Source organism: Hippocampus zosterae, chromosome 10, assembly GCF_025434085.1.
Source record: "Hippocampus zosterae strain Florida chromosome 10, ASM2543408v3, whole genome shotgun sequence".
Classification (NCBI taxonomy): Eukaryota; Metazoa; Chordata; class Actinopteri; order Syngnathiformes; family Syngnathidae; genus Hippocampus; species Hippocampus zosterae.
The window spans coordinates 16,355,884-16,380,331 of record NC_067460.1 but is presented as its reverse complement, the minus strand read 5'-3'; the positions used below and the strand labels follow the sequence as shown (position 1 = coordinate 16,380,331).

Here is a 24,448-nt window from a genome sequence, read left to right as displayed (position 1 = left end):
GTCATTTTTTTCAATCTAAAAACGCCTTACTGTACATCAGGGATGTATAACATCAGGCCGGAACGGCCTGTAAGGAGGTTTAATCAGGCCCACAGGATAATTTAACCCTGGAGAACCCAAGAACCGTTTTCTTCTTTGGAAAATGATGAATTTTACATTAAATGCCTGCTATACGTTCACTGAACACCAAAATAAGTTTTTTCAAATATTTAATGCTTTCATCCTAATTTAGGATTAGGGCCAAATTTGACCCTTTGGGATTTAAGTGATTAGTGGAAAAAAAATGCACAAAAGACACGGAATGAATATTTTAATCAGGTGCATCTGCTTGGGGAGACACTGTTTTGATCAGAGGAAAAGACAACATTGTTTGATCAGAGAAGAAGACAACAGCAGCCTCAGTCTACTAAGTCTAGCGACTTATGAAATCCATTCTACTCTTGTCTTTGTGGTAAAGACGTGCGAGTGTTCTGACACAAATTCAAACATCTCAGAATTAACACAATTCATCTTGCTGTCTGTGTCAACACCAAAATTCCTGTCTCTACACTATCATTTTAAAACCATATTCGCGTCCCACAGAACAGTGTTTCGACACTTCTGTTTATTGCAGACATTTTCTTACAGACGGACTCAGTCACTCAATGGAGACTTTCTTTCTCAGAGAAGGTAATTACAATTAAGAAATTCTCTTAATTGTAATTTTGCTGGTTTGTCGCGCCTCAAAACAGTGAACGTTACCTAGAAGCTGTTTCAAAATCATGCCAAAGAACATAAAATAATAAATTTATGTTTTTAAAAGGTTTAGTAGCGATGCAATGCAGTACAGGTAATTTAAAAAATAACCAACCAAATAAGATGGGGCATATTGAATTAATAATCATCAAAATGTGAAAAGTATTACAGCCGTTAAATAATAAAAAGATCAAATGATTAAGTTATAATTTTAAAAGATTTAAGCGTGAAACAATAATCATCAATCAAATAAGATGTAACATATTGAGTTAATCATCATCAAAATATGAAAATTATCACGGTAATTAATTAAATCTGTTCCATTATTTGTACCTTCAAGCTTCCATAATAACGCTTGTTTACAATAAGCACATCTTTTTCAAATACATACATATCACTACCTCAGCTTCTCACATGTAAAAACAGGCCCAACACGTACAAACTTAACATCTCATATTCATGAGAATAACACGAACATGGGCATAAAACACATCAAATAATGTATTTGGAGCAGTTGCTGATAAAATATGTAAAGTATTTTCTAATTTATATTAAAGCATCAATTACTGTACATTAATCAAGCCATCATAGTGCATGGTCAAGCATCATGTGAATATGGTGCAATCCATATTAGAAGACCGTTATCACTTTTGTATAATTCATAGCGTAACAAAGTCATCATATGCCTTTGTGGCATATCAATCTATATCATATGCATTGAATTTGTGTGGACTGTGTCCAAACTTTAAATTGGGTTTGGGGCAGGTCTCGTGTTTGAATTTGAAAATGTGAATTTAAATTGATTCCAAATTCAAAATGACCTATTCCTGGCCATTCACCTCATCTGACCTGGCACTCCTGTTGCATCTTTTATACATCTTTTATCATCCACACCTCACTCATGCCTTAGGCCTTGTCACAAACCGACAGATTTAATGGGAGCCCCGTACTGACAAATTGATCATGTGATCAGGACAGGTGTTTGGTCAACAGCTGGTTGACTACAATCCCCGCAACCAGAATAAAGATCATGAGAGACACAAGAAGGCCTCGACGCAGGATTAAGTTCCTTTGGTCTGCAGCGTTGATCACCTCTGCCACCTCCTCCTCTTCTTTATCCTCGGGGGCCAACAGCTCGAGCGCTTCGCTTTGATGCTGTGGGTCGACTGTCGGGGAGGAGCAATAACTAAGTTAAAAAACGGTATCTGTTATGGTTGCTTTACTTCTCTTATCTGTAATCCATCCACACATCCATTTTCAACACTGCGTATCCTCTCCAGGCTCGCAGAGGGGTGCCGCAGCCTATCCCAGCTGATGTCAGGCAGAGGGCGGACTGCACTCTGAACTGGTCGCCAGTCAGTCACACGGCACACATAGAGATGAGCAACCATTCACACCCACATTCACACCGTCACTGAGTGGGAAGCAATCGTATGCTACCCGCATACAAGTCAGGCGAGTGTACAACTACACCATCAGCGACACATTCATTCCTCATCTTTTGTGTTTCTTTTGGGGATGCTTTTCTTTTCTTTGTATTTGACCTGCTTAATGTTTTATTGATAAGATATCAAAAGCTGTTTTTTTTTCAACTTACCTGAACTCCTGCTAACACCAGCTCTCATCTGAGCCTGGAAAACAAAAAATAAAGTAATAATTATTATAACAAAACTAATGATAATAGAACAAAGAAGAAGATGACTCGCGGTGCCTTGAGGTGCAATATCCACCTTATTCCCCAAGGGCTCTTATGGAGTAACAATTATGTGCGTGACTTCCTGTAACCGGAGAAGATTCGCCGGTGTCAAAAGAGCATCAGGTATGTTTATGTGTGTGGGAGATGTGGGACATTACTATTGGTCAAACACTGAAATTATTGCAAGGATCTCAGCAATATTTTGTATTTTAAGCACGGTAACCATTCTTGTAGGGCGGCCCGGTAGTCCAGTGGTTAGCACGTCGGCTTCACAGTACAGAGGTACCGGGTTCGATTCCAGCTCCGGCCTCCCTGTGTGGAGTTTGCATGTTCTCCCCGGGCCTGCGTGGGTTTTCTCCGGGTGCTCCGGTTTCCTCCCACATTCCAAAAATATGCATGGCAGGCTGATTGAACACTCGAAATTGTCCCTAGGTGTGAGTGTGGGTGCGAATGGTTGTTCGTCTCTGTGTGCCCTGCGATTGGCTGGCAACCGATTCAGGGTGTCCCCCGCCTACTGCCCGGAGACAGCTGGGATAGGCTCCAGCACCCCCCGCGACCCTAGTGAGGATCAAGCGGTTAGGAAGATGAATGAATGAATGAATAACTATTTTTGTCAGTAGGTGCCTGCGGAGAGGGAGACGTTACGCTAATAAAATTCTAAATATGGGGCCGATCTGCCTCTTATTTGCACTGGGTGAAGGTAACATAAATAGATAGGTTCACATAATCTTTGTAGAATTATCACAGGTTTTACGACATCGAGCGGCTCGAAGCTCATTTACATTAACTCATTTAATCCCACATTTAAAAGTCAAAATCAGGTGTCATTGGTAGTAGCCCTTTTAAGTAATCAGTAATAAAAAATTTAGAGCCCTTGTAAATTAAATAATTGTTGTCCTTCACAAATGTGACCGGTGTTATTAAATGGATTAAGCGTTCCAGTCATGTGGTTACCATGCAGTGGGAAGTATTAGGTTTGGTGAGTCAAGAGCTTTAAGGTAAATAAAACTCTTTAATTGAACTCGAATAAATTTTCATGCTGTGATGGAACTGACACGCCTCTGAAATGTTCATATTTATCATTGCCTCAAGTCTAAAACAACAGAGTTCAGAAAGTAGCTTTGTAGCGCACCTTTTTTTTTTTGTCATCCTCCTATCCAAGATGATTTGAGATACCGCTGGTTTGAGTTACGAGCGTTGTCACGGAACAAATTTAACTGGTATCTCAAAGCACCGCTGTGCATAAATATCAGCATACAATTGAAGCAATACCTCAAGTGTAACTTGTTCCCAGTTTATCCTTGCCAAGTAGACAACCAGGATGAAGCTCTGCAGAAACATACAGGCACAGAAACCCATCCATAGACCTGCAAACAACGAGTTACCAAAGACAGTGAAGATTGTCAAAATAATTTAACACGGCAAAAGGACGTACCCTTGATTCCTAATTTGGCTGAAAACATCAGTAGCACTCCGACAGGTAGACCCACCCCATAAAAACCGACAATGGTGCAGAGGGCTCCAACTTTCTGCTTCCCTATGCCTCTGATAATCCCTCCTCCGGCCACCTGTAAAAACACACTCAACGGTGTTGCTGTGTCGTCATGTAACAATTACGTACATTAAACAGGCCTACTGTAATCGATTCCATCAGCGTGAACGGAACGCAGAGCGACAGAACCTCAGCAACCTTTAGCTGTATTTGTCTGTCAGAAACACAAGGACATTTGCAGCAAGACATGAAGCATATTTATAACGTTAGAAATAAAGATGACGGACTGACAATGACTGACACTCTACACCAGGGGTGGCCAACCAAAGACTAAGAGCCATTTTTTTACTGTCAAGTCAAGTCAACAGTATTTATAATAATAATAATAATAATAATAATACATTTTATTTAGAGCACTTTCAAACAGCCATCGCTGCATACAAAGTGCTGTACATGGAGCGATTTAACATACACAATACTACTACTACTGTACTACTACTGTGTTACTGCAAAGAGCCACACACACACACACACGCGACCATGCACTCGAGCACATATATTGGTTGATTGCGATCGACGTATTGGGCACCCTAAAAACAGAGGTAATTCGCTGACTAGCTTAGCACTTAGCACTTAGCGCCGTTGTCTGCGCACGAGCGGTGATTCAGTCATCTGATTGGTTGCCCTCTATGTCAATCAAGTAACGGGATTGATGATAGGCTGACGTAGTACGTTCTGTGCATTAAGCACCGTTGTTTGAATGGCAGCGCCATCGCCGAGGCTTTTTCAACAATTGTCGTGTGAAAGCCCAGGAGCGCATGCGGCTCACGAGCCGCGGGTTGGCCACCCCTGCTCTACACTCTCTCTATATACTCTACTATACATTTATATTGAAAGTCAAGCTCAGGTGGTGCAATGCCTAAATAGAGTGTGACTAAATATCCCTCAATCAATGTTGCAAATGAGCCAAACACATGCGAGAACAGTTGCAAATTGCAAGAACAAACTCAATATTTACAAGCATATCAAATATGCCAAGGTCAACATCTTATTTGTTTTTAATAAGATGAGTATACTCACTCGTCTGACGTGAAGAGTGAGGCAATGTGATACCTCAAGCTGCCGATGACGACCACCAAGCATACGGAGACTGATACTGTGGACAAGGGTGAAAAGTTCAATCCTTTTTCGCGTCACCGGAATAAAATTCAAGTCATACGCCACTCTCTCGAGGTAACACTGCGTAAAACCAGTTTAAAGATATGAGGGGGGAAAAGCCATGACAGCAGGACTATGTTAGTTAATTTTAGCAAAATGATCTGCAAATAGAGATGGACATTTTGTTCCAGTAAGGTTTCTGAAAACAAGTAAACAAAGCCTGCCTTCAAAAAAGTGACGTTTTAAAGCCACTGTTAATCTGTGTGAATATAAGGAAAATATTACGGGTTTTTTTGGACACAGTATGTAGAAAACTGTGCTGACTTCGATAATTGGTTAGTGCATTAGTGCAGTCAACACACCCTTAATCCACACACCAAAGCAAAGATTTTCAAGTTAACCAATGCTTGAAGCAAGCGAGGGCATGCAAAAATTGCCCTGGAAGAAAAATATCTTCGCAGACAAAGAACAAGCATATTTTGAGAAGTTAAATCTTTCGAATGTAGTTTTTGCAGAAGTATCTCACATGAGGTCTGACAAAGAAAATATCCATACCCGCCACCAGTGCATCCCATTGAAACGAAATTCGGCAAGCGTGTTTCATCCTGACAGAAAGCAGGAAAATTTAAGAGAGGACTTCTTGTATGTAGCCCGGTTGGTACAAGCAATTCCGAAACGGAAGAAGCGGCGTTTGCAGTCAAACTAACCTCCGCAGAATATCGTCAGTTTTGTAGACAACTTGGCCAGCTGGGACTTTCCAGCTCCTAGAGCGTGTCCCACTCTAACACATCCTGCCACGCTGAAACCCAAAGGAAACTGACAACAAAGTACACCGTGAGTAGCCTCTCAATTTCGATATCTGATAAAAAAAAAAAATTGAAAAAAAATCACCATGTAAGCACAGTTTGTGAATTCGTAGATGACGGATTGAGCTCCGAGTTCCACCTCACTTATGAGACCTGTTCAGAGGAAATAAAGAGATTTTATTTTGCTGCTGACCAGCCTGCCAAAATGCGTTGGTTGGCAGTACCTGCTAGAAAGATGGCAATCTCAAAGGTCCACCACTCCGCACACATCATGACCATGCTGGGAAAAGCCAAATAGAAGAAGGAGCCCCAGTCCTGCAGACAATCTTTGGACCAGCCTGCAGAGACGGGCCAGGTACTTCAAAAGCTTTACTTGTAGTTCTGTCAAAGATTCCAGTGTAGTGGTACACACGATGGAGGCAGCTTGAGATCGGTTCCCACTCAGTGGCGGTGTGAATGTTCACTTGTCTCTATATTAACATTTCTTAGCCTTCAACAAGTCCTGATTGGAAGTCATTCAATAACTTTCCCGAAGGAACCCATGATGTATATGAATTAGTATCTATCTGCACCACAGTATGTTGCACTCACCTCCCCAGGTGACCTTGTGAAGACCTTTCCACAAGATGTAAGCGTAGAGAATGCCAGCCATGGAAAACCGTGACACATTGTTGGCAAGAGCAGAACCTCTGTCAAAGATATTTTCATTTGGGAGTGCAGAAATGAGTCAAGTGTAAACATGAAGAATGAAAAGCCAATATAATTTTTGAATATCTTTTTGTTACTCATGACAGAGATGTTTACCAAATTTCGTATTGCTAAGTGAAACTGGCTTTGCGGGTTGGACTCGGGTGGGGAGGGGGGGGGAGACAAAAACTGCAGGGTCCTGCCAAGTCAATTTTCATTCAGCATTGTGACGACTACTAAACCGTTTTTTCCAGCAAGAACAAAAATGTCTAAACTACAATTTTTTTGCCAACAAACGGAGAAGCAGAGCAATTTCCAATGCTCGTTACTCACACAACTCCCATGTTGAATGCAAAGAGAACGATGTAGTTCATGAGGGCGTTGATGAGATTGGCCACAAAGGCTGTGATCACTTGTGGCCAGATGATCCCCTGAAATAGTCGATCAAGATGGTTTGAGAGGTTTATCCGTTCTGTTAGTTCAGACTGAGCAGAAGGTACCTGGTTTTGCAAGTATCTCGACTGCAGATCATACATGAATGAAGCCTGGAAACAAAGATATCGGCATTGAATTGAATGCATCAAGCAGAACTGCACTCCGACCGGCCACCACGTGACCGCAGCAGTTTCTTGAACAGAATTTATGGTCTTAAAGCCAGAATACAACTTTAAAAATCACGTATGTAACTCTCAGTGCTGCCAAAATGATACACGTGCGCCAACTGTTTCCATCCAAACACACAGTGGTCCCCTAAAGGGTTCTAGATTCGTCAAAAAGCTACTTCATCTCAAGTGCATATTGAAGTGTCAGCCTTAGATTTTTATGTATTTATTTATTGTTTATTAAACTATTATACTCCATCTTGATACCAGGAATATCATAATTCAGGATTGAGGCCGTCATTTCTATAACTTTTTGGAAAACTCACAGGAAGTGCGGGCATGAAGATCTTCACGTACAGCTGAGACAACCTGAGGAGGAGACAATGACCACAAAAGTGACAGACACTTTTTTTAAAAATGATGAATCTAGAAGAAGATGAAACATTGTCGTCCGCTGACCTGGCAACCTCCGGGTTTTGTCCCAAAAGCAGCAGAATGGACTCTGTGTTGATGAGCATTGCCCAGCATGGGAAACACGTCAGGATGAGGATGATGATTGCCCTCTGCAGGATCACCCCGACTCTCAGGAGATTGCGGGCACCATATGTCTGACACATAGGTTTATTTTTCATACTTTCAACAGTGAACAACTGTTCAAATTGTGTTTTTTTTTCTTTGATCATGAGTTGCGGACGCTGTATCGGTCTGTCGTGGTGAAGAAGGAGCTGAGCCAAAGGGCGAAGCTCTCAATTTACCGGTCGATCTACGTTCCAACCCTCATCTATGGTCACGAGCTATGGGTCGTGACCGAAAGAACGAGATCCCGGTTACAAGCGGCCGAAAATTAGTTTTCTCCGCAGGGTGTCCGGGCTCTCTCTTAGAGATAAGGTGAGGAGCTCGGTCATCCGGGAGGGGCTCAGAGTCGAGCCGCTTCTCCTCCACACCGAGAGGAGCCAGATGAGGTGGCTTGGGCATCTGATTCGGATGCCTCCTGAGCGCCTCCCTGGTGAGGTGTTCCGGGCATGTCCCACCGGGAGGAGACCCCGAGGAAGACCCAGGACACGCTGGAGAGACTACGTCACCCAGCTTGCCTGGGAACGACTCGGGATCCCCCGGGGAGAGCTGGAAGAAGTAGCTAGGGAGAGGGAAGTCTGGGCTTCCCTGCTAAAGCTGTTGCCCCCGCGACCCGGCCCTGGATAAGCGATAGATGATGGATGGATGGATGGATGGATGGATGGATGGATGGATGGATGGAGTTGTGCACCACTCACTATCGCTATTCAAAAGCGTTCTAGGGGGACTCGAGTCATAGTTAGACTTGAGTTAGCTCGTGTATCGACTCGAGTTGACTTGAACTTTGGTGGAGCGCTTAGCCAGTTGCTTGGAACGTATCCCCCAGGAAAAGTAAGCGAACACTGAAATGACTTGAGATATGAGAGCTGGACATGCCTGCTATAAATTGTCCCTAGATGTGAGTGTGATACGCGGATGGTTGTTCGTCTATGTGTGCCCTGCGATTGGCTGGCAACCAGTTCAGGGTGCCCCCCGCCAACAGCCCAAAGACAGCTGGGTTAGGCTCCACTATGACCGCGACCCTTGTGAGGATAAGCGGATCAGAAAATGAATGGATGGATGGATAAATTGGGACTTGCTTGAAACTTCAAAGGTACAACTTGAAACTTGCACACGTGACTTCGTCCCACCTCTAGCATATACACTTCTACGCACTGGTCTATTGTACATATATCTGACAATTCATTCAATTCTAGGAGCCCAAAGCCAGTGGCACGGACAGTACATGTCAATTTATTGAATTCCACCCTGGCGTTTACTGTAGTGAGTGACACAACTTTGACTCGTGCATTTAGAAGTCATCCAGTTTTCATACCTGAGAAATCAAAGTATCACATGCTGATGACAGCCCGGCACCGACAGATATGCCTGTGACGTTCACAATCTGTGGATGAAATGAGTACATGTGCATTTCTTCGGTGCATTTATAGCATCAACGGTACGACATGACACTCACGGCTGTGGCCAGAGCGACTGCATCCAGCTCAATCCTTCCCAAATGACCGCAGAAGGCAGCGCTGACACAACTCACAGTAACCACCAGGAGCTGTGTCAGAGTCTATGTAATAGATGAAAGCAAGGGTTACGGTGTTGAACAAAGGAAGGGGTTTCAAATTGACTCTTCTGACCCGTTTAGGGTCATCCGTTAGGCGTCCACATGTGTGGACATGACGTCTTTGGTTTTCATGACTAGAATGTTAAATTTTGGACTATAAGGGCCTGGCGTCCACTTACGAGGACCTTTCATCAAGTAAAAAGATAATTCTTTGTTTTTACACTCATCAGGTCCCAATTAGCCTAAATATCAAAGAGAAAATAAAAATGCATGCCTTGCAAGAGTTCGGGTCTAAGGAGGTTTTAAGAGTCTGGATTCAAGACTGAATTAGGGTTGCGAGTTAGGGTTTCAAAACGAGCATTTCGAAGTAGGGTGTAAAGGTTAAACCATTGTAAAGGTTATAAACAAGGCTTTACAGCAGGGGTGCCCATTAGGTAGATCGTGATCTACCAGTAGATCTAAGACAGGTCCCAAGTAGATCCGAGGAGTGTCAAGAAGAAAAAAAACAAACAACCATTTGTGTGTCTTTGTACATGTTAGTAATATATTTTTTGTGTTAATATACACTGCACACTAATCAGTCTCATTTTCACTAAAAAAATATTTTAAAAAATAAAATAAAGCAGGTAAATCTTAAATTTGGGGCGGCCCGGTAGTCCAGTGGTTAGCACGTCGGCTTCACAGTGCAGAGGTACCGGGTTCGATTCCAGCTCCGGCCTCCCTGTGTGGAGTTTGCATGTTCTCCCCGGGCCTGCGTGGGTTTTCTCCGGGTGCTCCGGTTTCCTCCCACATTCCAAAAACATGCGTGGCAGGCTGATTGAACACTCTAAATTGTCCCTAGGTGTGGTTGTGAGTGCGAATGGTTGTTCGTTTCTGTGTGCCCTGCGATTGGCTGGCAACCGATTCAGGGTGTCCCCCGCCTACTGCCCGAAGACAGCTGGGATAGGCTCCAGCACCCCCCGCGACCCTGGTGAGGATCAAGCGGTTCGTAAAATGGATGGATGGAATCTTAAATTTGTGTGTGTGTGTGTGTGTTTGTGTGTGTGTGTGTGCGCGCGCGCCGGTAAGGGTAGATCCCGTGAGGTTAGTTGATCGAAAAGTAGATCTTCGATCCAAAAGGTTTGGGCACCCCTGGCTTAGGGGGTATTAAATTGTAACAAAATCAATGCAAGATGTACTCGTTCCCTACGAAGCAGCCAGACCACTCAGGTCTTCTAGGACAGATCTATTGTGTGTTCCCAGAACCAGAACCAAAGTGAATCAGCATTTAGTCACTATGTTCCTCGCCCATGGAACAAACTCCCAGAATACCTGAGGACTATTCAAACTGTCATTTCATTTAAAAGAGGGCTTAAAACAGGGGTGCCCAAACTTTTTGGATCGAAGATCTACTTTTTGATCAACTAACCTCACGGGATCTACCCTTACCGGCGCGCGCACGCACACACACAGACAAATTTAAGATTTACCTGCTTTATTTTATTTTTTAAATATATTTTTTTAGTGAAAATGAGACTGATTAGTGTGCAGTGTATATTAACACAAAAATATATTACTAACATGTACAAAGAAACACAAATGGTTGTTTGTTTTTTTTCTTCTCGACACTCCTCAGATCTACTTGGGACCTGTCTTAGATCTACCGGTAGATCAGGATCTACCTAATGGGCACCCCTGGCTTAAAACATTATTATTCAGCGCAGTATTGTCATGACTCTTTCCTTAATTCTCTTGTTTTAATCCCTATTTCCACGCTATCTTTGAATCTTTCTTGACTGATGCTTGGTTTTGATCATTTTTTCATTTAATTATTTCAGATGATTTTTGTAACGTCTTAAATTTTTGTGTGTCTCTTATTGTAATATGTTTTATGTAAATCACTTCGGATCGTCTTGTACATGAAATGTTTTACATACAAATACTGTAAACTTGCCTTTTTTTGCCTAAATTAACATTTCAAGCCACTTTACACGGCTTGGTTCGTCTTTTCTAGTGTGTAACATTGTGCTTATCTAGAAGTTATTGTTATGGTTATGGTTCGTAAAAATATATGTGATAACTTACCGCAGGCAAAGCCAACGTTGACAGGTTTTTTAGTTCATCCTTGAAGCCGGCGGGAATTAACTGGCGTATTCTCCGGAGAAAACAAGCTCCTCTCCAAGAAGAGGACGGCGAGAAATAGCTTTCCATCATTCTCGTCACTCAAATGATCTTCTACTTGATTTCTCCAGCCAAGAGTTATCGGTCAGTGTTACTACAAAGATGGAAAAAAAACCCAGAAACGTTTCGTGAGCCGCCCACGGCCACCGGGTGAAATAACTAGCTATCCAAGTTGGCGATGCATGGATATTCAGAAAACAAAACCAATATCCAGGTAAAATAATCTAATATATTCAGCGAACTCCGACGAGAGCCCTAATATGGTCTGCCATGTGTTTCCAACAACAGATTCCAGCTGGTTCGCAACTTCCCTATGAAGGCATGTGTACTGTCATCGTTTTGCCAGGAGGTGGAGCCATTGTATGTGTTTTCCAACACCCGTTGCATTTGTGCTGCCACATTTCATTTGCTTTGGAAGTCCCCAATTAATTATTTCAGTGCATACTTACGCAAATGAAACAAGCATATCGTCTACATACAAAGTAATTTGAATGAAAATAGTTACATATAATAATTATTTTTATTATTCTTTATAAAAATAATCAAAGTATCAGAGAATAATTGTATCATACAACGTTGGCCTCGTAGCGCAATCACCCAATGCATATTTAACTCATACTGTTACTAAAATCTACGATTGGCTGGCAACCAGTTACATTACACATATTTTTATTAAATAAGATTTAAATATATATATCGTTTTTGGTCATTTAAAACCAAAATTAATTATATAAATGTATCTAATTTGCTCATCAGACTTTTTACGATTCTGCCAGTATCAAAATTGTAAAAAAATAAACAAAATAAAATAAGAGTAATAATAATGATAAGAAGAAGAAGAAGAGGCACGGTAGACGACTGGATACCATGTCTGCCCCACAGCCCAGAGGTGCAAGGTTGGATTCTCCGGTTTCCTCCAACATTACAAAAACATTCATAGAAGGCGAATGGAACACTCTAAATTGTCCTTGGGTGTGAACCCTAAACTGGTTACAAGGTGGAAGGGCACACAGACAGACAAGCCTGAGCGCTCACAACCACACCTCGGGACAATTTAGAGTGTTCCTTGACCCTGCAATGCATACGATGTTTTTGAATGTTTCACAACCACACCTCGGGACAATTTAGAGTGTTCCATGACCCTGCAATGCATATGATGTTTTTGAATGTGGGAAAAAAAACGGAGTACCCGCAGAAAACCCAAGCATGTACAGGGAGAACATGCAAACTCCACACATGAAGGCTGGAGCCAGAATTGAACCCTGCACTACTGCACAATTAGGCAGATGTGCTACCCAGTTGGTTCAATGGTTGAATGATAGCAGAGGACAGACTTTGCTGGGCTTTTATGATGAATAAAATAATGAAGCCAGAAAAACAAGGCACATGTTGCACGTCCTCCACCATTGCACCATGTCAGGTTGAAGTACCAATTGAAAGAAACGTAAGATGTCAAATAATTTCAGCTGACTGAATGCAAAGAAAGAGCCTCTGTCATCCTTCCAGCTGCTGGGTGGAAGCAATTGGGACACAGCACACAACCCTTTTTGTATTGACATGATCCTAACACACAGGAGGCGTATTGTCCACCTGTGCAACTTATACACAGGGTCAGGATCTTTGGAATGTGATTTTTTTTTACATGCTCTATGTCGGTGACTGATTAAACATGCTTTCCCACTGGATGGATAACAATGGGTTAATAATTAGCAGTAGACAGACCTCCATCAAGGCCAAAAAGCGGTACACCTTCATAAGAAGCGTCTGAAGTACTCACATTTTGCACTTGAGAAAAGTACAGACACTCAGCGAATGCCGAGTGAAATGTCACAGGAACACGACAATTTGTCGATGCGTCTAGTCCAAGCATGTCCAAAGTCCGGCCCGCGGGCCAAATCCGGCCCGCGGTCGAATTTCATCCGGCCCTCGGCCCCTGTCATAAAATCAGTGCCGTCTGGCCCGCAGGTTGGGCACAATGGAACACGTGTTGCATTGACTGAGGTCTCGTAGACTGGTGAGTGATGTTTCATAGAGTACTGCTTCCCTCTAGTGGCTAAATGAGTAATAGCATTCACTAAATGAGTAATAGCATTTAGACACTAGAGGGCATCACTGACGAGTTAACAAGACATCACTCCGTGTTTATATTGACTGATATGTCATATTTCAAATTCCTGTTTCAAATGAACCAAAAGAAATTCTTAAGATTGTTGAAATTAAAATAAAAATGGAAATGTGAAACAGACTGGCTTACTAAAATTTGTTGAACAATATTGTTGTTCAATGTAAAGAATGTCAGCCAAGGTTGGCCCCCCGACATTTTACCACATAAAATCTGGCCCCCTTGGCAAAAAGTTTGGACACCCCTGGTCTAGTCCTTCGCCATACCATCACAAACAGCAACAAACTCCTCCTGCTCCAAAAATGACTTGATGCCGTGTCTGTTTTAGGGTGTAAAAGTAAAAGAGAAATGCCGGAAAAAGAAATACACAAGTAGAGATGCATGAAAAAAGCTGTTAAGTTTAGGAATGAAGTATTTGTATTTTGTAACTTCCCACAGCTCACTTTAAGGCTCATTTATTCTACCCTCTACATTGCTGACTTATACAAGCAAAGCAAAGGTCATTTTGTGCAACGTCTCAAAGATAAAAAAAAAGGCAGATGACACACAGAACAATAGGAGTGTCCTCCCGTCAAAGTATTAGTGTGCTTCACTCACTCTGCACTGTCAAAATCCAGGAAGAAGTCCTAAATTAAGTATCAACTATGCTTTCCAATGAAGTTGAGAAATGCTCACCCAGTTCTTTGGACTTTTATCATTGTTCTGAGCAATAATTTAATTTATCTGAAAAATAAACAAACAAAAATGTTTGGTTGTGTTTTGGGTGTTTGGGAATGAAGGAGGGGTGGGGGGGGATGATGAAAAATAATGTGCCAGAAAAGTTTCTTGGCACTGTCTGATCAATTTCATCCAAAATTTGGCAAGACATGTTTTTGTTCGTCAGCAGTCACCAGAAATATTACTATTTATATTCTATACTTACTATTACTATTTTATTATATACTATTCACTCTTGAATTACTTTTCGGGTTTTGGAGTTCTTTGGACTTGTCTCATTGCTTGGGGTATTGGTCAAGCCACTAACCAATATGTGTGAAAATTAATAAGTGGGTTGGATCAGGAAGGGCACCCGATGTAAAAGATGTGCCAACCATATCGTGCAAATAATTTGCTTCTTTTTTCTCAGAAAATGCTGGTAATCAAATGAGGGCTGTACTTTTAACCCTTTCATGCACAAATAATAATAACCTACATAAGGACGTTTTTTTTTCCCGCAAGTGCTTGTATTAGTCTTTAGGCATGGCGGTGGATGGCAACACACATAAGGCTCCATTGTAGTGGTTGATTCACAACTGTGACATTAAGATTAATTAATATAAGAGAAAACAACATGCGATTAGTTCTTACCCCTTGTTAGATCAATTCTTTGGGGTGGGGGGGGTCATAAAATTGCACACAGAATATTTGTAATAATGTAATTATATTTTATTCAGTACAGAAATTGAGTTGATGACTAGAATTGCTCAACAGAGTCCTTTTTTTCCAGTCAAATAATACATTTGTGTGGCCCGTTACTGTCGGTAAGAGTCCATAAGGCTTAGTTGGAACTGCCCCACGGTTACAGTATCATACTTGAATCACTCTTCCCCTTGGACATTGAGTTTCTTGTTCTTTTCTCATTATTGGGAGTATTTCTTGATTGAACAAATCTATTGAAACCACAACAGAAATAGATAGACCCCTCCGCCCGTTGTTTCTAATGAAAAACTGTTACAGTACTTGTGCTATCGGTATTTTTTTTTTTAAAAGACTTCCTCTATAAAATGCACAGAAGTTGTGAGTCATTACAAAGCTTCAAAACTTGAGCTAACACAATTGCTCAACATATTTTATTTCTACTGGTCAAATCCTATTTGTGTACCGTTTTTGTTCATGGGCAGAGTTTATTGAGCGTCAAGGAATGGCATTAGAAGGATTACAAGATAACCTTTATTTATGCACTTGAATCACACTTCTGTATTAAATATAAACTGAAAATCGGTCCAATACCTCACTGGAGCGCCACTTATCATGTCGAGTAAAAAGACTGAGACTTTATTTTGATAAATCTTACATTCAAAAACCTCTCCAGGAAAAAAAAATATATACAGCAGCACATCAGACATAACTCATTATTGCATACTCGAATAATCATTATTGCAAAATGCCGCAAATGCAGCAATCGGAAAATAAACGGGAATGTTGGCCCAAGTCTTGATGTGATTCAGAAAATGATTCCCAATGCTGAAATAATGCCGGAAAGAAGCCCCTCTCAGGTCAAATCTGCTGTGAAAGTACATATATCTATTTGCTGTCTATTGTACAAATGATCATCAACATAAATTAGAAGATGAGGCACATACAAGTCAAGTAGCCGCCGAAAAATAAAAAATGTCAATTTGTAGTATACAGAAATCCATCATTTTTGTGAACTTTGCATTGTATTGTATCATGTAAACAATGTAAATGTGCAATACTAGAAGTGGACTGTTATAACTTTAGTGTGAATGGCTAATCTGGTCACTGTTATTTGTTTTTAATGCCTTTTAATTCACTGTCTCTTGCTCAATTGTTACTTCTGGTGACATGCTTTGTTACAGCACTCGGGTCAGTTCTAATTCAAACCGTATCCGTATTTTAAAGTGTCACATATCACTGTTTCAAATGTCTTTTTCAATTCTTTCCAAGTGTTTTGGCGACAGAAAAGACCTCATTTGTGATGGTGTTCGAAGAAATGAAGGCGTTGTTACCCTTTACTGCTGATTCATCATCCACGAGGCTTGAGTGTGGACTGGAAAATAAACAAGGCGGCGAGACTCAGCAGTGCAGACCATGTCAGACCGTGATGTGGCTCAGAGCAGAAGAGCAGGAAACTGCGCGTCGCTGTCACGGCGCGCTCACGTTGGCCCACGTAGGAAAGGTGTCCAGGTGAAACATTGCTCGGCCCCAAGTGTTGATGGCCAGTGTGATGCACAGTATGCCAATGATGTTCATGACTATTCCAGTCCTGGCCTGAAAGATGAGAAAAGGTTGAACAGACAAGACGGACGGAGATACAAAGACTCGGTGAGAGAGTGACAGACAAGTAGATCATTTGACTGATTAGCTATGCGAGTTCCATCGTGATCCCGACGAACCGAGGCCAATGGAGCACACCCACCATGTCTGAAACCTTGAGGTATCCGTAGGAGAAAACAATGGCGTTGGGCGGCGTGGCCACGGGCAACATGAAGGCGAAGGAGGCACTCAGGGTACAAGGCACCATGACGTACAGCGGGTTGATTCCGATGGACTGCGACTGCGGAATCAAACAAGGATCAACTTGAATCCTTTCCTCGACGTCAGCAGGTAACCGCAGGAGAGCAAACTCTCATGAGACGGGCATAATTTAGACGGGATTCCTGCAAAGTCAGGGCTGACTCACGGCATCTGAAATTAGATACGTGGAACATTGCTAGCAATAATAGCAGCCTGCAAACGTGACTCTGCGAGCATGGCACTTCACAAGGGCACAGTAATTTCTGCTTCTTAAAATACGAATAGGTAACAGCCCTTCATTGGAATTGTGGGCACACTGATTCATAGGTTGTGGCCAGCAACATTCCATTGAACCCTTCAAGAGTGGTTCTCATTGCACGTGAGAAGACAAGGACTGGACTTGAAATGATTGACCTACATCAAGCGAATTCAACAATGAAGGGGGTTGCTAAAACCACAATAAAAAAACACACACACACACAAAAACACACAAAATAATACTGGACCTTAATTATTCAAAACCTCACAAGTAGAATTTTTGACTGATGTAGAAGTAGATTGAAACAATGCGAAGATGCAACGTAACAAAGGGTGAGGCAGTCTAAACGCTGTCAAACGGAACGGTGTGTAATATGTCGGGGTTGTTGATTAGTATTTACACTGGACAAAATTTAGGCCATCGACATTGTTACAGTATACCAGTGGTCACCAACATGGTGCCCGCGGGCACCAGGTAGCCCGTGAAGACCACTTGAGTAGCCCGCCAGTGCCTGGACATTGTGATTTGCTAGTAGAAATTATGATTTAAAAATGCAAACATTGGCAGTACTGTGAGACATTTCGAAACACGATCAAAGTCTGACAATTTAAATCATCAAGTATTAAAAATAACACATCCTCATATTATTGAAGGTATTTTGGACAAATATGTTATTTCAGATGTGTATCAATTTGGTAGCCCTTCACACAATCGGCACACATGAAGTTGCTCTCACCCTCAAAAATGTTGGTGACACCTGCAGTATACGCTTCAGGCCCCACAGAAATCTTTTTTTGTTTCATAACAATGAATGTGTATTCTTGAGCCAAATAAATCGTCATTTGCATTTTGGTTTTAAACGTAGTTTCCAACACCAGTTTCAGTTGGCTCCGTAAAATTCTGTATCAATGTCAATCACAATTACCCAAAAAACAAATCAAGAAGCCATTTAAGTTGAACTAAGCAATTTCAAGTTCCTTCAAAGACTACCCATAAGGTGTCTTCCCCCCCCCCCCCATTTATTACCAATTTGAGCCACATATTTTCAATTTTATTAATTGTGGGTGAGTAGCGCATGGTTTTATTTATTTGCGTGGGGCGAGGGTCCTGTCCTCAAAGCTAATTTAAGTTGGCAACATGAAATTTGGCAAGCATGTTTGTCCTGAGTAGAATCACACGAAAGTCTCAAGATTACGGAAAATGTTTTGGCTTATTTTGTCCATTCCCAAATGTCCTTCGATGATAAACCTGTTCGATAGAGTTTGTTTGCTTGATACCAAATTTATAAACTAGCCAGATGGTCGATGCGATACTGCAATGTTATTGAGTTTCTGCCGCCGCAATCGGGAGGAGCATGGGAGTGAAGTTTCATTATGCGCCATAAAATATGAATGTGTGATAAGTCTGCTCCACGAGGTCAAAACGTGACCAAATATCTTATGTTTGATCATAATTCAAAAAGGCCCCCCAGCGGTAGAGATGTCGAGCTTCAATAACTATGAATACTTTCAACTTTTTTGTAGCGGTACTTCCATCTGGTGAGAAACCTCACAGTTTTTGGTTGCGAATTTTTACTTCATAAAGCTTATGCAAATGATTTCTTTCAGCAGAAGCTATCACTTTATCCCACCCCATTCACTCTCAGCTGCGTGTAACTGAGGACCTTCTCTTTTCTTGCTGCCCGGTATTGTCTTTCGCAATCCGGCTCATTGGCGTTCGCTAGCAGTCCACGACCAGGGTGCACAGTAATGCCATTCTTCAGCCCGTGCCGGGGTGGCCCAGGAGCTGAAATTGTGTGTTGGCAAGTTTCGCATGTGAGGAGGGGCCCCCAGGGAACGACACTACACACATTCAGCTTGAATGAGCATCTGAACCGGTAACAAAACAGGCGGCGAATGGGCTGATTCTCACTGGGAGGAATTTGAACACCGGACTCCCATTGGGGGAAATCGGCTGAAAAAGAAACACTTCACCTCGCTGAACCAAATGCTGTTTTCTTTTCGCCAGACCATCTCTCTTTGTTTTGTTTTGCTATTGCTTACCAATGATGCTAAGATGGGCAGGAAGAGCGTCGCAGTGGCAACGTTGCTGGCGCACTCTGTGAAGGTTGCAATGAGGAGGCACAGGATAATGGAGATTGCCCAAGGTGGAATGCTTTGCAAGGGGCTCATTTGATCTCCCATCCACCGTGAAAGTCCTGATACCTGAAAAGAACATACACAAGTGGTGGGCGGCCACGTGGCTAAACTAAGGTCTGCAAATGAATTGGGACTTTCATGGTTTTAGAAATTAAAGGAAATGTTTTGGTATTTGAAGCTTGCAGAAAACAATGTGGCGTGTATACTGCATACTCTGCTAACAGACGAGTGAAGTTAGTTGTTGGTTGGATAGAGGGGCCATTGACGGTAGATGGGCGAGACGGACCATAGGTTGATAGGGAGACCGATTGACAGACAGGCCGATGGCTGAGCAATCAATAAACAGAGAGACAGATTAAGTATATCGGTGGATAGGCAGACAGATGGACGTATTGACGGAGTGACTGATAGGTGGGCCGTCGAACGGATGTAAAGGTAGGCGGAAGGCAGGGTAGCTATCTAGCTAGCTATTTAGGGGGCAAATGGCCCAACAGACAGATCACTTCAGATGGGCTGTTGGTCGGCGGAGGGCCTCCAACTGACAAGACAGTGAATATTCTGTTTAAGAAACTGGACGAACCAACTGACAGGTTAGGTTTGAAGGCAGATAAGTGGATGGAAGTGTCGGTAAGTAGTTACTTAGGTAAGGCAGTCGGTAATGGGTTGGTAGGCAAAGCGACAGACCGATCAAAGGGTACAAAGACAGTGAGCATGAAGACTTGTACAATGGCTGATTCATAGTATCTACGTACAAAGGTGGATTTCGGGACCAACGGACAGTTTGGTAGGCGATCAGACAGGCACATAGTAAGTAGTTAGAAGGGTAGACTGACAGAGAGTAGATAGTAAAGTACCGGTAGACCTACAGCTCGGTGAGTAATTTGGTCGGAAATGTAGGCGCACCACCGACCCAAACCACCGATTATGTAAATTGGTTGGTCAGCAGACTGAACAATTCACCAACAGAGATCAGGTACAACGGTGGATTAAGTGGTAGTGAGTGAATTTTTTGACAGATGGACTGATAGATACTGTAGGTCAGAAGATGGACTGATCAATGGAGCAACAGACAGATCAAGAGGGTAGGTAGTGAGTTAGAAGGATGGACAGGTGATCGTAAGTACAGTAGGTAGATAGATGAAGTCACATGTTGTCTTAGCACTAGCATCCTTGCTAATGTAGCGCCTCAGATTTTTCTGAGGTCGAACCCCAAGCTCCCCATTGCCCCCAAAACCCCCATACCTCACTCCCTTTGGCCAAAGCAAAACCACCACCAAGGAGAAGCACGATTCCCCATGGTAATTTCTTCTGGACCACCTTCCAGGTGAGCAGACGCGGAGCTGAGCTGGACGTCTGATGGGAGGCTACAGAATGAATCAAGTGTTAGTTTTGAGTCATTGCACAACAAAAACCTTTTTGAGGGACCAACCTGTGTCAAAACTTTGTGTCCTCCATGGGCAGAAATGTGGAAGTTTGGACGGCAGGACAAAGAGGAGGATGGCGACAAAGAGTGCCACAGTAGCGTCTGTGACATACCTGAGTGGAAGGTAATGTCTTATGAGGGTGACTTCAAGACAAACCAGGCCCTATTTTCATAGAAAGGTGCACGAAATATCCTGAGAGACCAAGGACCTTAGCTCCATGGCGCAGGTGGTGCACTGTCTATGAAAATACAGCGCAAAATTTTATTATAGGGGGAGGGGAAAAGGTTGGGTACTCTGCTTTGGAGTTGAAGATGTTCGTGGCCCAGCCGTGCATAAAGCCGGGGTCCCTGGAGAACCACAGGACCACGAGCAGAATGAAGAGACCCAGGACGCTAAGCTCGCCAAAGGACATGGGCCCCAGCCGACGATGCTGCCCCCGGATCACTTCATAGGCGGCCACTTCCTTCTCCGTCTTTTCGGCATTGCAGCCCCACGTCTTCTTGAAGCTGGGAAACGAAAACGCCTCTAGGTTCAGTCCCCTTACTCCGCCGTGTGCTTTCTTAGCGTCCTTTCACTCACTTGAATCCAATGAAGACAAACTGTAGCCACACCCACGCCAGCATCAGCATAAGGATCATGTTGGGGAAGGCGAATCCGAACCAGGAGGCGAAATTGATCACGTCGCCGTTTGCAGGAAATAATCTGAAGGCAACAATTAGATTTAGCTTCGGTTCATGCCTGAAAATCATAGTTCCCTCATAAGATGATTAAAGCATCCGTCCACTCATGAACCACCGCAGGGTGGGCGGCCGTCATTCGTCAAAAAGCCCAGCTCGCAGACCGACAAGAACACCCGCATTTCTCCATCCTCAATCTGATTACTTGGGTTATTGCTGCTGCTGAGTGCGGGTTATTTTGCCTTTTTGTATCATATTGACGGCGTCTATAGCTGCAACATGGTCGTAGGAGTATTCTGAGATGGATTAGGTCGCCACTGAAGGCTCAGATACAAAACGCACAGTCCGCAACTGCCCTCCACCCATCAGACCCAACACCCACTGGCTCATTTGTCCGTTGAGCACCAAGTTGGGACCAGTCCCCGTCAGCGTAGCGGTGCCGCCGATGCTGGCGGCGTAGCAGACGCAAAGGGTCATCCCTTTGCACATCTTCCGTCTTTCCGCTGCCTCCTTCTGCCGGTTCACCTCAACGGCGCTGTCCAAAAAAGTCACCACCACTGCGCCTTCAAGCACGAGATGAGAATCTGAGAAGAGCAACTCAAAAACACGCTACCCGAAAAGTCCGGCATCCCCCCCCGCCCACCTGTCGCCTCGGTCTGTTTCTGCTGCTTGTCGCTCAATTCCGACGCCTGGGCCACATCCGAGCTCAGGATGGCGGGCATCTGCGCGTCGCTGTTGTTGAGCTCCTCCAGGACGGCTTGGACGATGGGCACCATCATGGCTGTGGTGGCCGTGTTGCTGATCCACATGGACAAAAAGGCCGTCACGCCCATGAAGCCCAGCATCAGCCTGCCGACAAAGGTCAAAATATCAACTGGTTGTCAAAATATCAATTTGGTTGTTAACCCTTTCAGAGATAGTAGTTACTACAGTGGTCAGATGATCGATTTTCAGGTTAAAAGGTGCACGAAAGGGTTAACAATATTAATCATAATAATAAGATTAGGACTTTATCTCAGGAAATATAACTTCTAATGATTTTACTTTTTTAAGAATCAGAATTTTTATTCATTACTTAATGACTTTTCTTGAAAAAAAAATCGGCCAATGTAGTTTGTCGTTCTGTTTAGTTGCTGTTTGGATAAATGTCTGTCGTGACCGATGCATTTTGAGAAACCCTGCATTTGAGGACTTGTCGTGAACAAGCCATCAAATGGGGGAAAAATAAGTTCCTTCGCAGTGGAAACAGGACGCTTGATGCAACTCACAGTGCCGGACGTACGCCGACTAACAGGAGCACCCTCAGGGCGATGCGCTTGTGCAGGTTCCAGTGCTCCACGGCCACGGCGACCATCAGACCGCCCACAAACAACAGGTTGGTGTCTTTCAGGTACTGCATGCACACCTGAAGGCAGTTGAATGAAAATCTCTCGGATGGATGGCAAGATTGCGCTTGGGGTACTTCAAACAAAATCACATGGAGCCACTTCAGGAGAGAAGTGATGCTCCAGCAAGACAAAGAACATGCTGGAGCAACCTGGGTTAGGGACGGTCAGATGCTCAGGACATTGTGACCAGCGGCAATTTCGGCTCTTTTCAAAAACCAAAACGTCTTTGGAGATGTGTTGCTTGATTGTCTGGCTCACACTGAAGGGCAAAACTCCTCTTTTGGGTTTCTGACTTAAAGAACTTTCCTAAGTCAGTGTGTTAAAAAAAAGCAACCAAAAAAAAAAAAACCCCAAAGGGCGGCCCGGTAGTCCAGTGGTTAGCACATCGGCTTCACAGTGCAGAGGTACCGGGTTGGATTCCAGCTCCGGCCTCCCTGTGTGGAGTTTGCATGTTCTCCCCGGGCCTGCGTGGGTTTTCCCCGGGTGCTCCGGTTTCCTCCCACATTCCAAAAACATTGCGTGGCAGGCTGATTGAACACTCTAAATTGTCCCTAAGTGTGAGTGTTGAGTGCGGATGGTTGTTTGTCTGTGCGTGCCCTGCGATTGGCTGGCAACCGGTTCAGGGTGTTCCCCGCCTACTGCCCGAAGACAGCTGGGATAGGCTCCAGCACCCCCCGCGACCCGAGTGAGGATCAAGCGGCTCGGAAGATGAATGAATGAATGAAAAAAAACAACAACAAAGGGCCAGATTTCACTTACACTCTGGGACTCCATGACACCAAAGAGCGGGAAGAGGAGGGCAGGGAGCAAAGCCGTCACTGCCAGCGGGAGGACCTCGGTGCACCAGTACACCGCCATGAGGATGATCACATAGGCGCATGCCGCTTCCTGTCATATCAAAGATCTCAGCATCAACACCTGCTCTTACATCATTCAACGATACCGTGGTCCAAAGGGTGTTGATGAGCGTTTATCAGGACTTTGGCTGATTAATTTTTGTTGTTGATGATAATGATGAGTTATCAGGCTATCACTTAGGGACAGAATTCTTTGGTTCACAAATACGCACAAGCAGCTCGCGATTTTTAGTCTTTATCACAACATGCGTGTGCGTCACAGCGTGGACGCGGGAGGCTATGTTAAAATCACAGTTTGTAAAAATCACAGTTTGTAACACCAAGTCGCGTTCTCGTGGATTTTCGTGAATACATGAGCAACAGGTGCAAGTTCAACATATGCCTCACGAGTCAAGGACAATCAATGAGGACGTCATTTTAGCATACCCCAATGCGTTAATACATTAATCAGTAAGGGAATGATAATAATGCATAATAACATACCGACGTGCCAATGACGAGCGGCAGTGGCAGCAGAAGGAGCGGAGCCGCGAAGAGGATGAATTCGTTCTTGATCGACCGCAGGCGCTTGGGCAGAGGCATCCTGATTAAAGCCACAATCGGGAAAGTGACCGTCTCTTATTAGTGCGTGCGTGGTGCATTGACGTCAAAAAAAGAGTGAGAATCCCACGCAGTAAAAAAAAAAAGAGAGACGGGGAAAGAACGTACAAAGGAAAAGGGGCGGTGCAAAATTGTTCACGGTGCAGGCGGTGGGGGGGGGGGGGGGGATCCTGACAAAAAACGAAGACACTAAATGCTAAATTCAGTTTACATGCTGAACAAGGCACATTGGAAACTTGCATATTTTGAAGAGAAGGGCTATAGTTTTGAAAAGTCTTTATC

At 43.4% G+C, this 24,448-nt stretch overlaps 2 protein-coding genes and 1 long non-coding RNA gene across 4 annotated transcripts; 1 reads left to right on the top strand and 2 right to left on the bottom strand.

Annotated features, from left to right (window-relative positions):
- Window positions 1-104: 104 nt before the first annotated feature.
- slc47a3 (solute carrier family 47 member 3) lies at window positions 105-13,322 on the bottom strand. 2 transcript variants are annotated; one of them, XM_052077608.1, is made up of 18 exons: window positions 13,238-13,322; window positions 11,369-11,558; window positions 9,206-9,307; window positions 9,065-9,133; window positions 7,636-7,784; window positions 7,503-7,545; window positions 7,075-7,119; window positions 6,908-7,005; window positions 6,479-6,576; window positions 6,112-6,225; window positions 5,973-6,040; window positions 5,789-5,897; window positions 5,004-5,079; window positions 4,068-4,137; window positions 3,867-3,999; window positions 3,704-3,798; window positions 2,333-2,366; window positions 105-1,901 (listed from the first exon to the last, which is right to left on the bottom strand). In XM_052077608.1, the coding sequence occupies exons 2-18, from the start codon at window positions 11,495-11,497 to the stop codon at window positions 1,705-1,707; spliced, it is 1,629 nt and encodes a 542-aa protein (XP_051933568.1). In that variant the 5' UTR covers window positions 11,498-11,558; window positions 13,238-13,322; the 3' UTR covers window positions 105-1,704. The 2 variants fall into 2 exon arrangements, with proteins under 2 accessions (XP_051933568.1, XP_051933569.1); XM_052077609.1 differs by lacking the exon at window positions 13,238-13,322 and having other exon boundaries at window positions 1,789-1,901; window positions 3,704-3,760; window positions 11,369-11,867.
- LOC127608497 (uncharacterized) lies at window positions 9,955-23,222 on the top strand. The gene is made up of 2 exons (XR_007964278.1): window positions 9,955-9,995; window positions 23,114-23,222. It is a non-coding gene; the product is annotated as an uncharacterized LOC127608497 (long non-coding RNA).
- LOC127608495 (Na(+)/citrate cotransporter-like) lies at window positions 16,114-24,256 on the bottom strand. Its single transcript, XM_052077607.1, has 12 exons — window positions 24,050-24,256; window positions 23,469-23,597; window positions 22,590-22,726; window positions 21,965-22,170; window positions 21,704-21,884; window positions 21,224-21,346; window positions 20,938-21,150; window positions 20,650-20,756; window positions 20,463-20,584; window positions 19,125-19,286; window positions 16,726-16,863; window positions 16,114-16,577 (listed from the first exon to the last, which is right to left on the bottom strand). Exons 1-12 carry the CDS (start codon window positions 24,146-24,148, stop codon window positions 16,452-16,454), a joined length of 1,743 nt encoding a protein of 580 aa, XP_051933567.1. The 5' UTR covers window positions 24,149-24,256; the 3' UTR covers window positions 16,114-16,451.
- Window positions 24,257-24,448: the final 192 nt, after the last annotated feature.

Bases quoted from the DNA above. Each gene is read 5' to 3' on its own strand.
- LOC127608495 (XM_052077607.1), bottom strand. From the start codon at position 24,148: ATGCCTCTGCCCAAGCGCCTGCGGTCGATCAAGAACGAATTCATCCTC. The intron at 22,727-23,468 runs GTAAGTGAAATC...AACTGCCTTCAG, and splicing joins GTGTCATGGAGTCCCAGAGT to GTGTGCATGCAGTACCTGAA. The intron at 20,757-20,937 runs GTACCCAACCTT...CCTTCCACTCAG, and splicing joins ATCTTCAACTCCAAAGCAGA to GTATGTCACAGACGCTACTG.
- slc47a3 (XM_052077608.1), bottom strand. From the start codon at position 11,497: ATGATGGAAAGCTATTTCTCGCCGTCCTCTTCTTGGAGAGGAGCTTGT. The intron at 6,041-6,111 runs GTACTGCCAACC...TCCTCTGAACAG, and splicing joins GATTGCCATCTTTCTAGCAG to GTCTCATAAGTGAGGTGGAA. The intron at 5,898-5,972 runs GTGATTTTTTTT...CTTTGTTGTCAG, and splicing joins TCACAAACTGTGCTTACATG to TTTCCTTTGGGTTTCAGCGT.